The sequence below is a fragment of the Capsicum annuum genome, chromosome 1 (genome assembly GCF_002878395.1).
Source record: "Capsicum annuum cultivar UCD-10X-F1 chromosome 1, UCD10Xv1.1, whole genome shotgun sequence".
Taxonomy (NCBI): domain Eukaryota; kingdom Viridiplantae; phylum Streptophyta; class Magnoliopsida; order Solanales; family Solanaceae; genus Capsicum; species Capsicum annuum.
The window spans coordinates 107,384,849-107,401,449 of NC_061111.1; the positions used below are offsets into that span (position 1 = coordinate 107,384,849).

The following is a 16,601-nucleotide window of genomic DNA, read 5'->3' on the forward strand; positions in this document are numbered from 1 at the left end:
GTTAAACATGTCTTGTTGATAAGTATTCATAATTATTAGAGTTGTTAATAACATAGTTGAATAATTTTAAATAAAAACAATATTTTTGAGGAAGAAAGTATAACTGGAGAATTTGAATATATCAAAAGGCTACAGGTAATTTGATATTTTATATAATAGCATGATTTAATATATGTAATGAGGTATAAGAAGGTGGGTTATGCTAAGTTGGTTGAGAGTAAGGATGATGACGAGAGGCAGATGAATAAGTAGGAGTATAAGGTAGCTAGAAGAGAGGCTAAGTTAGCGGTTAAGGCAGCTAAGATGACAATTTTTGAGAGGTTGTATGTGACTTTAGAGGAGAAAGGTGGGAATAAGAAGTTGTATAGGATTGCCAAGGCAAGGGTGTAGAGGACTGTAACAACCCAAAATCACCTCCCGGGATGTCACACAGTGCTTAAGGCTACGAGTAGCCCCTAGCTAACCCTTAGAGTCGGTTTCTACCAATGCCATTCAATTCAAGATAAAAATAGGCTCAACACTCACATAGTCGTATCATATGAAAGGAAATATGGAAAATATACTTGGTCCATATGACCACAATATAGAGGATTCTCAGCAAAACCAAAATACTGAACCCTCGACACATTATAAGTCTGATACTAGTCTGACAAACCTCTACAAATCAAAATCTAGAGAGCCATTGGGACAAGCCCCAACTGAGTCAAAATAAACTGAAGATAAAACATAGTCTCTCAAGTATAGTAAACATCTGAAGATCAGCCCTCAAACCATGAGGACTCACCACTGTAGAAAATGTAGGCGAGGTACTCGAAGAATCACGGAAGAGGCTAGGACTGAGCACCTCAACCTATATTATGACATAATGTAGCACATTGACATATGTGTGGGTCAATACTTGGAATATACTGAGTATGCCGGGGTGAATGCATATGAATAAAACAGTACCAATCTTCTTTAATCAAATCATGTGTGCATTATGAGATGACTCAAATAGCTTGAACAAGTGTAAAATATAATGCTCATATGTCATGTAGAATGGAACATGTAACACAAATCTCGTGAGTCATCATTGTTTAATCTCAAAATTTGAAATCTTCTCTTATTCTCAATATCCAAAGGCTAAGGGACTTTAAACAATACTTTCAACTCATGCATAGTCTTATGGAGAGTAAAACTTTTTCAATTCTCAACATTTCACAACTATTTGGAACTCATATGCTTGGAATTCGGAATTATATAACTTGAAAACATACTTGAAGGTATTTCATTCACTTTAGGAAAATATCTCATCTCAAGCTTTAGGGAAATCACTCCATCTCAAATGGAAAGTCATTCTAGTTTATGGAAACAACTTATCTTAAGGCTTTATAAAATACTATAACAAGGGAAGATGCTTTCATTTAGGAAAATAACTCACATCAAGAAAATACTTTAATTGGGAAAACATCCTTGCAATTCAACCATTTAGGAAAATAGACTATAGGGAAGGAAAATAAGTATTTGATCTTGAAGTTAGAAATGTCAAGGGAGGTTCTCGTAACCGACATAAACCATGCGAGCTACATGGAGTCCAATGTTTTCTCCTCCTAAAGAAGAGACCCCACATTGAGGAGGAGCGTCATACTCTTGCCAAGGAGTATAACCTAGGTCTAGTGATCAATAAATAAAACTCGGCCTCAGGCCCAACCATAATCATCATAATCTCGGCCTCAGGCACAACCTACGGTGGCACGTAGTTTTGGGGTAAGAAATCATAGTAACTTACCCGCTCGGTGCTAAATACTACTCCCTTTATATTATCTACGCTCATCTCGCAAAAATTCACTTTTAGAATAATCACATGGTTCACCATGAACCTAATAATCAAATAGATAATCTCATATAGTGAAGTGGATTTCAAAGCTCAAGGACCATTAGGTCAATTCATTTCTCAATCGTCTCAAAATACTCAAAACATGGGTGCTTATAGCACAAGAGTTCAAAATTTCACAAGTATCAACTAGGGCTTACTAACCCATAATTCAATCTCAAGTTAAAGCTTATCAAAAACATAATATATAGCATATAGATTCATAAATCATGTGAAAATCTGAGAATTTCAGGAAATTACCTCAAAATCTCAATATAGCCATATGCTTCAATATCTCAACAATGCGACTATTAGTTTACAAGGAATGAAATCATGGGGTTTATACCCAGCTGTAAATACTCAAGAAAACATGTAGAAATCATGCCATTGGACTCTTAATTCATGGGAAATATTAATATAATGCATTCAATAATAATGGGTGAAAACCCCTAATTCAAATTCATGTAAAAACCTCATCTATTTCAAGAATTTCATGATGTAAATAGCCTTTTGGGCACAAGGGTGAAAGGGTTACCCTTGTTCAAAAACCCCACATACCTTGAATTAGAAGCTTTTGATAAACTCTAACTTTTGGAACTCTATTCGTGATCTAAAATGAGGGTTCTTGAGGTCTTTGACTTGGACACCTTGAATCTTGACTCAATTTAGGAAATCCATGGTGGATTCTTGAGATTCTTGGAAGAGGTTTTGGATACTTAGGGTTTATATTGAGAGAAAACTTAAGAAAACCTCATAAGATGCTTGTAAATGGCTTTGATTTAGTGTTTCCACGATTTTATAGGCTTGGAAAAGGTCCAAAGTGCCCTTCTAAACATATGTACGAAATTGGAAAAATTGAACTGGAACCCAATTTCACAGGCCTCCGCGACGTGCCACTAATCTTGGTAGCTCATTGGAATTTGAAAATTGGGAAATTGGTAGCCTCCGCGATGTGGACCCATTGTGTTTTCCTATTGGTTGGGACTTGGGACTCCTCTGTGATGCGCCACTATCGCGGGGTTCCACTGGAAATTGACAATTGCCAAATCAACCCTCTCTGTGATATGCCAGGCAGTTAAATGATGTATTTTTATAACTAAGGCTTAAATTAGACATAACACGTTACTCATTTAGGAAGCAACTTCTCAACCTTTTAGGGCCAAAATCATGCCTCACTTGACACGCCCTAAGTCTCAAACAATAAGGAAACTTTGTGGGGTCTTACAAGGACTCGTAACCTTGACCAAGTGAAGTGCATCAAGGGAAAAGATGGTACTGTGTTGGTTGAGGATGTCCTCATTAGGAAGAGGTGGTGGTCCTATTTTTATAAACTTTTGAATGAATAGGGGACAAAGGTTTCGTGTTGGGGGACCTGGAGAAATCTAAGGAGTGTAACGATTATAGATATTGTAGGCATGTCAAGGTTGAGGAGGTCAAGGGGGCTATTCGCAGGATGCATCGGGGTAGGGTGACGGGGCCAAATGAGATTTCAGTGGATTTTTGGAAGAGCACTGGCGGGATAGATTAGGAGTGGTTGACAAGGTTGTTTAACATTATTTTAAGGGTAGCGAAGATGCCTGGAGCGTGGAGGTGAAGTACGATGATTCCATTATATAAGAACAAGGGATATATCCAGAGTTGCAACAACTATAGAGGTATTAAGTTGTTGAGTCATACTATGAAGGTTTGGGAAAGAGTGGTAGAGTTGAGGATGGGAAGGATTGTGATTATCTCTAAGAATCAGTTTAGTTTTATGCCAGTTTGGTCCACTACTAAGGCCATTCACCTTGTGAGGAGACTAGTGGAGCAGTTTTGGGAGCGGAAGGAGGACTTGCACATGGTGTTTATTGATCTTGATAAGTCATATGATAGAGTTCTCTAGGAGATTTTGTGGAGGTTCTTAGAGGCTGGAGAGGTGCCCATGGCTTACACTAGGCCGATTCAGGACATGTATAATGGTGCAAACTCGTGTGAGGATGATAGGTAGAGATTCAGAGCACTTTTTAATTTTGATAGGGTTGCACCAGGGATCGACTCTAAGCCCTTTTTATTTGCCTTGGTGATGGATGTTTTGACAAGACATATTCAAGGGGAGAAGCCTTGGTGCATTTTATTTGATGATGATGTGGTATTGATTGATGAGACTTAGGGAGAAGTTAAGGATAATTTAGAGATTTAGAGACAGACCCTTGAGTCTAAGGAATTTCAATTGAGCAGAACCAAGATGAAGTAATTAGAGTGTAAGTTTATTGATGTGTCACAGGAGGCTGGCGTGGTTGTAAACCTGGACTCTCAGGCCATTCAAAAGAGAGAGAGTTTTAAGTATTTGGGGTCTATGATTCAGGACAATGGTGAGATAGACGAAGGTTTGAGCCATTATAAGTAGAAAAATCTATCTTTGCATACCTTGGTATGGTTGGACGTGAATTACCATTTATTGGATGATTCTGATCGGCTAGTTGAATAGGTGATGTATTGCCTTTAGTAGAAGAAATTGTTGATTTGCCAATTGTCGGGGCGCTACACTACTCAATTCTATGGATTGCTGGTTTTGTGGATCCAATTCCTAAGCTAGACAATTGTTCTTGGATGACTTGAATAATTATTTCACAGAGATGTTCCGTTGCTGTAATTTTAGAGTCCATTAGGGTTTCTGTAAGCGCACGCTCTTCCTGGAATCTGAAATCGATTTCATCGCCTATTATGTTAGTCTCTAATACTAAATTGTTATGGATATTTAGGGGAAATAATTGATTCAAAGGGCAATATATAAATTCAGCTCGTTAAAGGGAGGCTGACACCTTAGAGTTTAATAGAAGAGGGAACTCCAATCTCTTCAGCTCGTCAAAGGGAGGCTGAAATCTCAAAGTTCAATAGAAGGGAGAACCCCTATCCCTAGCTTTTTACTGTAATACGACTTGTCAATTTATTCTCCAAACCCCCCTTTAAATAGGAGTATTACATCAGTAGTCTAATCTTTATAAAAGTAGAAAAAATAAAACTGTATTCTAGAAAGTCTAATCCTTATGAAAGTAGGAAATATAAAACCCTATTCTAGAAAGTTTAATCCCGGAAGTAGAAAATATAAAACCCTATTCTATAATAATAAATAAAACTACTAAAATGTAAATAAATATTTAATTAATTGACTTCCATGGATCCCCAACAGATGCCAAGTCTCCAAAGTTTCTTTCAATAAATTGATAAGCAATTCCACTCTTTCCTTTGCCAACAATGAAGAGTCCTCATTTTGTCTCACTTTTACCCCTAAAGTTTTGATCCATCCTCGTACTAAGTTGCACAGACACTCTAAAAAGGATTAAATAGAATACCTGATATGAACTTGTTTTTAGCAGATTCATTCCCTCCCTCTAAAACTTTGGTGACTGCTAAATTTTATATTTTACAGAGAATAATTCATTGTGAAATCCAGCGAATATTCTTCGGGAAACATGTGATTCAAGAACATATTCTTGTGAGCTTTCTTTAATAAACTATACCTAGCTTCATAGAGTTTGCTGCAACATCAAGATCCCAAGGAATAGTAGCATCAAGATCCGAACCAACAACTTTCATCATGCTGATCAATGGCTTAGAGAAGTTGTGATCGCAACCCGTGGGTTTTATTATTCTGATCAATGTCTTGGATAAGTCGTGAATGGCCTATAAGTAGCTTCCACATCCTCTGTAGTGGTACCATGAAGTAACTCTTTTAATCCAGACTTAGGCATATGGGAAGACACTATGTCTTGTAGTTTAACTCAATTATACTGATTAATATCTCATAATTACTAAATCTAATAAAAATTTATACACAATCACAATTTTGGGAGCCGTTAAATTCACAATTGAGCTCACATTTGCACAAAGAAATCGAGAAAAAAAAATTTAACAACAAAATATTACATGATATTCTATTAAAACTTCACCCATAAAGTCACTTTTTTGTCTTTTTATTGTTTTATCTCCTTTTGATAGGTAGTCACTCATCTTTTAAACCACCTTCCTATGTTCAGCACCCCAACTATTATAATGATCCAAAGTAAATGGGTCACGTGGGAGGCATGCGTTTAATGAGCAGAAGTATCAAGGGCCAAGATTAGTAGTTAGATATTCATATCAATGCATCATATTCGTCCAGCTAGGAACCAACTGTTATGATCTAACTTTATGTTAATAAGTACATGGAGATCCACCTTGCAAAGACAATTATTGATTTATCGGTATCCTTCACCCGAAAACTCTCTCTCTAGATTCTTGTTCCTCTTCTTCTTTCCTTCTCCTTATTCTTCACCCACCCTAAACTTCATTACATGTATTCAAAAGCTTGAAGTCATCTATGGAGTTGTAGTGTAGCTAAATTCTTAGTTGATTGATTGTAACCATTGACTCATCTATCAATAAAATTCCTTCTGTAATTTATTAATTTGTTGTGTTTGTTTTGAGTACATTATAAGTGGTATCAGAGAAACGAACCTGTCTTGACTGTGGGTAGTAATTCGAAGAAGATATTTGCAGAATCTACTATAGTTGAATTGGTTGAACGAAATAATGCAAATAGAAGAGACCTTATGGATGGAATGTTAAGAATAATTGTGAGGATTGAATATGTAGTGTTGACTGCCAATCCAACTCTTGCGTATATGATTGCATATGTAGTGTTGACTGCCAATGCCACTTTTTTTTTTATGATTGTTCAGGGAGAAAGAATGAAGTAGACAACCACACCGTGGTGGTTTTAGATTACCTTGCTATAGATGAACTACCAAAGGTTAAAAATAGCTGTGCGAAGAGGATCCTTGCTTCTCATGATACAACCAGGTTTTATAGTTGATAGCTTATCGTGGATACAAAGTTATACTGTGAAGATTCTTTTTAGTGGGACGGTTGAAGATGCAACACACAAGTTCAAATTTATTAAGAACTTTTGGGGTCATTTTGTGTGAGCAATATGGTTTCTACACTATGTTGATGCTTATTCCCCTACATTTGAGCTTTTCTTACTGGCTTTTCTTTTTAATAATGGAAAATTTTCATGGGTTTATGTGAGAAAAATTCATGTCCTTTCCATGAAAGTGATAACTTCTATGCTTCACTTCTTGAAAGTAGGGGTGTTGAGTTTGAAGGGCTACCAAGTTAGGGCAACTCCAAGTCAAGGATAAACGTGGTGACAATGAATGAGCAACAGATTGTTCCAGTACTCCATGACAACTTTGTTTTAATCTCCCAACCTTTTGCAATCTATAGAGAAGTCGGACGATATCAATTCATAGTTTTCTTTGAGTAGAATGGATCAGAAGGTAGTTCTGGTCACTTCTACGGGGAAAATGGTTGCTTGAGGGGATTTGGTCTACTAGAAGCTATGGGCTATACTAGTAATCTTGGTGAAGTTAACTTTGAAGACTCCAACCTTAAATTTGTTTTGGAGGAAAAAATCTTACATGTTCTATTTGACCCTGGGGAAAGTACCTTCGAGCAACTGATTATCCTTACCACTACATGACTTGTATGAAGAGCGATGAATATCTCAATACATTGAGGAGCGAGCTCATATCACACACCTCTGACGGTGCTTCACTGAAGTGGCTATTTGCATCTTGGTTAGTCAATGAGAAAATTGGGTTATGGAACATATATTCAGAAATATATTTTACAGCAACCACAAAGGAATATGAGGCTGGTATAAAAGTTTATAGGCAACTTACTAGAAATTCATTGGGACAACTCTTCCAATTGCATTACAATCATTGGCATTGACACTTTTGTGGGCATTCAATTTCACCTACCACGAGCTAGGACAGCAGCTAATGTCAACTCATTGCCTTGTCGTGACCTTGAGGATAAGGTCAATTTCAAGTGGGAAGGATTGTAATGATCCAAATTAAATGGGTCACGTGGGAGGCACATGTTTAATGAGAAGAGCTATCAAGGCCCAAGATTATTAGTTAGCTATTCATATCAATGCATCATATTCGTCCAGCTAGGAGCCAGCTGTTATGATCTAGCTTTATGTTAATAAATACCTGGAGATCTACCTTGTAAAGAGAGTTATTGATTTGCTGGTATTATTCACCCAAAAATTCTCTCTTTAGATTCTTCTTCCTCTCCTTCCTTCCTTCTTATTCTTTACCCACCCTAAACTTCATTACATGTATTCAAAAGCTTGAAGTCATCTATGGAGTTGTAGTGTAGCTAAATTCTTAGTTGATTGATTGTAACCGTTGACTCATCTATCAATAAAATTCCTTCTACAATTTATTAATTCATTGTGTTTGTGTTGAGTACATTACAACCATCAACCAAGAGATCAAAAACAACAACATACCAGTGTAATTTCGCAAAGTAGAGTCTGAGGAAGGTAGAGTGTACACAAACCTTATCACTACCTTAAACGTATTGTACTCAAAACAATTTCACCACAAAACTCATAATTTCAAGACAAACTCACATTTATTCATCTCTAAACGAAAGAAAGGTGGAAAGTGAGATAAAAGTTTAAGATAAAGAGGATACAAATTCAAATCATAATACTAAAAATATTTGGGAAGTGAGATAAAAGTTTAAGATAAAGAGTACAAATTCAACTAATAATACAAAAAATATTTGGTTTCTTTTTCCAAAATAAATTCTGTAAACATATTTTAATGTTATAGATATTAGATTGTGAAAAACTAGAAGTTGATTAAAAAAGAAACAAAGGTTCAACGAAGAAGAAAAAAAAGTTATGGAAGAAACTTACGTAATATCACAATGACTATGTTTATAATGTTGTTTAACTCACTAATTTGATGAAATCTTGTTTTGTTGCCGCTTTTCATCCTCTATAATGCCTCTTTTTGTGCAATATTCCATTATAAATTCTTTATTATAAATAATTTGACACCTTTATAAATTTGTGCTTCATCTAAGTCACTATATTCAATATCGAACAACTCGTACGACTTAAAGGTTACCTCCTTAAATATGAGATGATATCCACGGTCTTCCCAGCCCGACACTTTGGCTCCATGCTTTGTAGGTTCTAGTGATAGTTGATATATATATTGTAGTTATACATGGCGATACAAGACGAACAAGGGAAGCACAAAACACACCCCAAACAGTCCACAAATTTAAAAAAAATCATGGACCAAAATGGGACCTCACTCGGATTCGACAAGTATAACAAGAATACAAGAAAAAAAGGGTGTATTTGACACCCAAAAACAAACAACAGAACAACAATAATGAGATGAACAAGTTGACAACAAGAACAACCAGATTCGGATTCCACAATAACAAGATATAACGTTACAAGATTACAAAAGACAAAGGGATAGATCGTGAGACATAAACTACTATAGTGACTAAGAACCTAAGTGTTGATGACACACAAAGACCCTTAGAAATGATAGTAGGAACACCTAAAATCTTCAAAGAGACATAATATGGACTTCAATCCTTTAAGAACTCCAAGTTCCAAGCAAACAAACATAAAAAGAGACTCCACTCTAATGTTGTAACCTAGTTTCGGCCAAGCCTCACAAGAGAGAGAACTTGAGTGTTTCAAGTGTGTTCTACCATTTTCAACATTCAAAAACTAAGTGAATAAATCCTAACATGTTCCTTATATATTACAAAACAAATAGAAGTTAAAATAACCAAAAAGGCCCTTCAAGAATGTGCCGCCCCTCTAGTGTATGGAGTGGGCTGTTTTGATGTGTATTCGGGCCTTTAATTACACTTTTATTTCACATACACTTGGATATTTTCAATTCACACCCACATAAGTCTATTACCGTGATTATTATCGTATCATCCTCTCCATCTTGAGAGGAACTTGCCCACAAATTCATGGCTTCACTTTGTTCAATTGGCCACTTCAAAAGAAATCAGTCAAAACAGTCCACAAAACATGAAGAACCCGAGAGCTCAATATGAACAAGTCTTGGCCAACATATTTATTTTGAACCTCAGCTTTTTCTCCATCTTGAGAGTTGGCTTCAATCTTATCCGACTCAAGTCTCTTTCCATCATATAAGCATCGTCATAGACTTCATATACTTCGTGTCCCTTTCTACTATACTCCTGTATATGGACATATCGGTTTTGGGAAAGTGGAGTTTCAGTTGAGGGGTTTTTTTGGTAATGTGGAGCTTCAGTTGTGGAGCTTGGATTGGAAGGAATGGGATTCCAAGTCCTTCTTGCTGGAATTGCTTATCTTACGGGAGAAGTGATTTAGCTTGTTCTCGATTTTAAAGGTAATTGGTAACTTAGCTTATGGCATTTTGTGGTGAACTTGGAGGGTTGAATTTTGTAGGAAAAGTCTCAAGGGAAATGATAATGGAAGGTTTTTGGTCATGACCACTTGAGGAAACATGGAGTCGACGAGTAGAAGCACGCTTTGTTCGATCTAACCTCTCATTCATAGTAGACATGTCTCCTTTGATTGAGGACATGTCTTCTCGGATTGAGGCCATAGTCGTGAGCATACTTTTCATTCCTCGGTTGATAGTTTCAAGTCTGCCCAAGATAGCACCAAGAGCATTGTTGTCCATTGTAGCCAAGAAGTTACCTACAAAATAATAAACAAGTTAGTTGTTCAAAGAATGGTCCTCAAACTCTCTCTTTATTCCATTGTCTCTCGGATTTCTCTCTTTTGATCTCACAAGTGTTGTAAGTTTGCTTATACTCCATGAGGCATTGAGAGGTAGACCAAGTATTACAATGACTCAAAAATAAAAACTAAGACACACAAAGGAACGTACACGAAGAATGGCTACAAAACTAACTTACAATTTAGTGTTAACTTGTAAGTTAGTGATGGAATCAATCAAGAGAAACAATAAAACGAAACTAGAAGATCAAATTTTTTAGCTTAAATTTTTTGTGTGAACATTAAACTTGGGTGACGTGGCAGTATACCATTGGTCACGGCCCCACAATTAGTCACTAGTTGAAGTTTACAAACTTTAGTTACTATGTAATGGAAACAATTGGTTTTGGAGGGATAGTATATGTCTTGAATCTCCTTTAAGTCTAATATTCAAAAGGCAAGACTTGACGCTGTAAAATTCCCACAAAACAAGGTCCCTTGAAACAAGGAATGTGATTGAAAAGTAGATGGCAAGTCAAGGAAGTGATGGCTCAAGTCTTCTCACAGACAACTTTACAACTCGTAGGTTCACCTTTTTGAATCTATATTACACTTTTGGTTGTCTTAAGTTATAAGATGAGATGAAGAACAAGATGTGCACCACAACAATCCTTTAAGAACAACAACAATATCCATGAATTCAAGACCCAACCAGCCACAACAAGTCACCAATTCTTGCCCTAGGTACTTATTCACAACACAACTTTAACAAGTTCAAGCTCAAATATAGATCTAGACACCTTTTAGTGTTAGTGAATCACGAAACTAACACAAGAAACAACAATACACACCAAAGTACTACAAGATTTAGAGACTACAAGCAACCTCAGCCAAGATGAACAACAAGAATATTACTTTCTCGGCCAAGAACAACAAGAACACCAAATCTTTTTTTATTTTTTTTATTTTCTTAGCAAGAAAGACCAATATTGGTATTGTAAGAACAACACCAAAGATGGCTCTAATACCAAATGATACAAGACAAATAAGGGAAGCACAAAACACACCCCAAACAGTCCACAAACTCAAGGAAAACCGTGGACCAAAAGGGGACCTCACTCGAATTCGACAAGTATAACAAAAATACAAGAAACAAGGGTGTATTTGACACCCAAAAACAACCAACAACACAAAAATAACTAGATGAACAAGATGAAAACAAGAACAACCAGATTCGGATTCGACAATAACAAGATATAACATTACAAGATTACAAAAGACAAAGGGATAGATAGTGAGACATAAACTACTATAATGACTAAGAACCTAAGTGTAGATGACACATAAAGACCCTTAAAAATGATAGTAGGAACACCTACACTCTTCAAAAAGACACAAGATGGACTTCAATCCTTCAAGCACCCCAAGTTCCAAGCAAACAAACAACAAAAGAGATTCCACCCAAATGTTGTAACCTAGTTTCGGCCAAGCCTCACAAGAGAGAGAACTAGAGTGTTTCAAGTGTGTTCTACCATTTTCAACATTCAAAAACTAAGTGAATAAACCCTAACATATTCCTTATATATTACAAAACAAATAGAAGTTAAAATGACCAAAAAGGCCCTTCAAGAATAGGTCGCCCCTCTAGTGTATGGAGTGGGCTGTTTTGGTGTGTATTTGGGCCTTTAATTACACTTCTCTTGCACATACACTTGAACGTTTTCAATGCACACCCACATAAGTCTATTTCCGTGATTATTCTCGTATCACATGGACAATCAAATAGAAATATCAATGAATCCTACTCAATTACATAGTAAAGTTATTAGATTTGGATGGGAAAACCGCAGAAAAGAGAATCATGCACAACAGCATAAAAAGAGGTAGACATTATTGAGGACAATGAAGATCTTCTTCCATTGATGATATAATTTTACAGGAACATGCACAACAACATAAACATGTAGTTCATTGGGGATAATTTGAAAATCGAATCAACAATACTGATGATGAGGATGGCATGGCAAAAGCTGAGACCAAAACCAAATTGCAACAAAACTCAATAAGATCGATAAAGAAGAATCTGAAATTGTAATTTAAAACAATCAGTTCAACAACACCAACACCAACCGAATTAAAATGTAATTAAAAAACAAAGAAGGATGATGAAGAATATACAAATCTGTTCTTTAATTATTATTTTCTTACACTATTAATTAAAAAAATAACGAAATATCGTGCTTCTAGGTTATTTTATATCTATGTTTTTAAATTTTTAGTGGGACATTGTTTGCTTCCTGATTAGCAATTGCTTAAGCTATGTTGAAAACAATAAGCATACCTATTTTAATTTTACTATTTAGAATTTTAATATTATTAGAATTTTACCGTATATAAATCTTACTTAAATTACATATATCAACACATAGTATTCTCCTAATACAAAAAAAAGACATTTAATTTTTTTTTATGTATTTTAGGTTCCTTAATTTTTCGTACACACACCTTTCCCCGTATATTTTAGGATTCCTCTATTTAATTAATAATAAATTGAGGAAAATAGTAAGAAACATTTTGTCTATTACGGATAGTTTTAATGAATGAAAAAAAAATTCAAACAATATTTCTAAACACTTCTTTTAATATAATAGAGATAGAGATAATATATCCAATTAAATCTTTAATGCTTCCTTTTCACCCTTAATTTGTGCTTGGCCCTTCTTGTTTGTTGAAGCCTTGTAGGATTTTTGGACTCAAGAATTTATGTTGCAAATGCTCCCCCTCCTTTCCCTACTCAGTACATGCCATCTTCATTGCAGGATATGTTAAGGCCAGATTTTTATTGGAACCATGTGTTTGAGTCCTTTCCTTATCCAAGAAAATATGGGAAATTTGTCAAAATTTTCCTCTCAGCTTCTGATAAAGATGAGCTAGGTGACTGGGTGGGCTGTGTCAAGTCACGCTTTCGCTGCCTAACTATCAAAGTATGTGACTTGCGAACTGACTTATTGTTTCTCCATCGTTCAACTCTCTTAGCTTTTGTCGAACATGAATTGTATATATATGGCTTTTTGCATATTTTCTCCTCTAACTAGAAAAGATAATATTAACAAAGGTGAAGTTTTTTGCGGAAACTTGCTATACTAGGTAGATAATATAATCAACAATATGTTGTGGATAAGTACATATGCTTTCTGGTTACACAATATCAAATCTTCTGGTATGTGCAATTCACATGCTAGAACTTACTTGATTATGTCACTTTATGTAATCCAATATTTTGAGGTAAGTGAAGTGGTTATGTTATGTGGCTGATTCCCAATAATGCATGACGAGATATGATTCATTCTGACAATCACACTCGTTCTGGTACTAGGAACATTGGTAAAAACGATCACCGTGATGATGAATTTCATAATTTTTTGGTGCATAGTGACGATTGTTTGATTAATCATTGAGTAAGATTTATGGGCGAACTAAAAAAAAAAAAAGTGTCTCATAAAGTAAAACATTAACATATAAATATTGAGCACGGGCAATATGCCACTAGTATACTCAATACTTGTGTCGCTCTTTTTAAAGCCATTTTTTTTGTCATCCTTAATTATGTTGGGCAAATGCCTGGCGCAAGCCATCTTCTCAATCTAGGACCTAAAGAATACAACATTCATTTTTTATTAAATAAAAAATTTTTGGACTGCAATGATGTGTAACACACAATATAGGTGTCGAAATTTGAAATTGTGACACTTTGGCCCTACGGCATCTTAACACGTTTTCACCTCTAGCCACGCACCAAAGAATTCTTGTTTATTTCCCTGTTTTCGTACCATTTCCAAAATCCATTACACAAGCAGAGATCACCATAGTTCTTTCTTCATATTTTTCCCTTACAAAACCTTTTCTTTTACTCAATAAGGTTTGATATACTTTCTGTTTTCAGTTTAAAAGAAAATCAAGATCATCAATATCTCTGTCCTATATATTTTCCTAACAGAATTGTTTTCAAATAAGGGTTTTTCGTGGCTTGTTTTTTCCCTTAATCTTGTTTTACTTCAATTGAAAACACTCATCTTGTTGAATTCTAATTGAAGATTTGTGCATGGAATTTGGGAATCTTGAAAAGTAAGAATTCGTTGATCCTCGACATGTGAAAAGAATAATTACTTATCCACACTCCACAGCATATTGTTGATTATGTTATGTGGTTGATTTCCAGTAATGCATGACGAGATATGGTTCTTTCTGATAATCACACTCGTTCTTGTACCATGAACATGGTAGGCATTGGATTACCATTATGATGAACTACATAATTTTATGGACAATCACTCTTGGGTCTTATTTTGGCCATGGTGATGATTGTTAGAATGATCATTATGTAAGATTTATCATGATACTCAGGTCAAGAGATTTATAGTTCAGCAACTTTGTTAATGGAAGCTTGGATATAAAGTTTAAGCTTCGTGGGGGAAGAAATCATTGACTGCATAAGGGAGATAATTGTAGAATAGTTTCCTCTTTAAAGGGTGTAACGACTTGTCCATATTTTGTAATATCCTGATTGAGATAAGGAGTATTATGTAAACATTTAAAGAAAGCTTATTTCTTTATGTAATTTCACCAAGGAAAAGAGAACTGCATCTTTGTTGTTTTCCTTTCTTTTCGAGGTATCAAGTAGAAAATTACTTGGTATATTGTCAAGTCCTGCTAGTGTTTTGTATCTTTTGTCCATCTTATTGTAGCATATGGATTCTGAATTGAATCTTCTATCTAAATAAAGCATTGAGGGTATATATGGATCCAACGATGCTAGTGGGTTAGAAAAGTTTTTGACAATGCTGCTCCATGGTTGACTAGAGATGTGATGGAACTTACTTGATTCTTGATTTTTCTTTCTTCCTAGTTTATGGGAATCTTTGCCTGGTTTGTCTAACCATCTCCTTTTATGAGTAGTTGTATTTTGTATATTGTTTTTATTTCATGTTGCAAGTGTTGTATTTTGAAGATCCTTGCTTGCTTTGTTGGCAGCTGGAGGAGTTTCTGGGTTTTTGTGATCCCAACCCAACGGAGTATGTTGACGTAGATGCATCAGAACCCAATGCCGTCTTCTATTGGAGATTGCCTCCTGCTAGGACGGATGTGATAGATATAAGTCACATGGAGGAAGAGTTCTTGAAGAACACGAACAATGTACACCAAGGCCCGACTGGGAAGATAAAGTTATCAATTGTGCAAGCTGATCAGTTACCTCAGAAGTCCCACTTCGACAGTAACCGCCAGAGTGCAAAGCCATGTTGGAGGATTGTGAGGAGCAATCAGAGAATAGTTCCTGCATACTACAACTACCAACCCATCTATGTCGACGGATATTTGACCACAAATGCAAGTCTCCAGTACTCAAGTGCTGGGGGTTAGGCTGCTGCGGTCCCTTCTGGTTTGTGCACTTCAGTCGTTTGGTCTTCTGCAGAGTGAATCGGCTCAACACAGTTTTTATTCGGGGGTACAGAGAAGATTGACAATTGTACATTTTGTGTCACATGTAAATCATCTGATTGTGTAAATGCTTTTGCTCTTGAAAAGCAGAATGAAAAAATGTGGAAAAAATGAACGTGTCCATGAAAAATGAGTCATATGGATGGTCTATGCTTGTTTGATGGATCTAATGTTGTGACTTGTGTTCTTTTGCTCCAGTATTGCAGTTGCTGCTTTACTAGCTTGTACTTGTCAAATTTATTGTGCAATATTCTGAATTTAGGAACTTTTTATTATATTCTCCTTTTCACTTTATGTTTTGGTAAGTAGTGTGATGGGACCGGTTGTGGTACAGTGGATGGGGTTGCTCCACCCTTAACAAGAGGTCGAGGGTTCGACCCTGGATATGGAGAAAACTCTGTTAATAGCGCTGCCGCCTTAATGGGCCTTGCAACGCACGATTCGGATTAGTCGGGGCTCCAATGCGAGCATCAGACACTGGATGGAAAATAAAAAAAAAATAGTGTGATGGGACTCAGGCTAGGGAATAGGGATGAGTGACTTTTGAGCCAATTTTTGGGGCTTTGTTATATTTACATTACTAATTTTGTTTTTGAATATCAACTTTATATTAAAAATTAAATAAAGCATAAATTATTTTGCATATGAATTAATTTGGGAATAAAAATTCTTTACAAG

The 16,601-nt window shown here is 35.8% G+C and overlaps 1 protein-coding gene across 1 annotated transcript in view; it reads left to right on the forward strand.

Annotated features, from left to right (window-relative positions):
* LOC107855475 (nuclear poly(A) polymerase 3) overlaps positions 1-16,198 on the forward strand; it is a 40,335-nt gene extending 24,137 nt beyond the window's left edge. Inside the window, 2 exon segments of the mRNA XM_047411434.1 lie at positions 13,247-13,411; positions 15,459-16,198. Of these exon segments, the coding sequence (XP_047267390.1) occupies positions 13,247-13,411; positions 15,459-15,845 (552 nt within the window). The 3' untranslated portion in view covers positions 15,846-16,198.
* Positions 16,199-16,601: the final 403 nt, after the last annotated feature.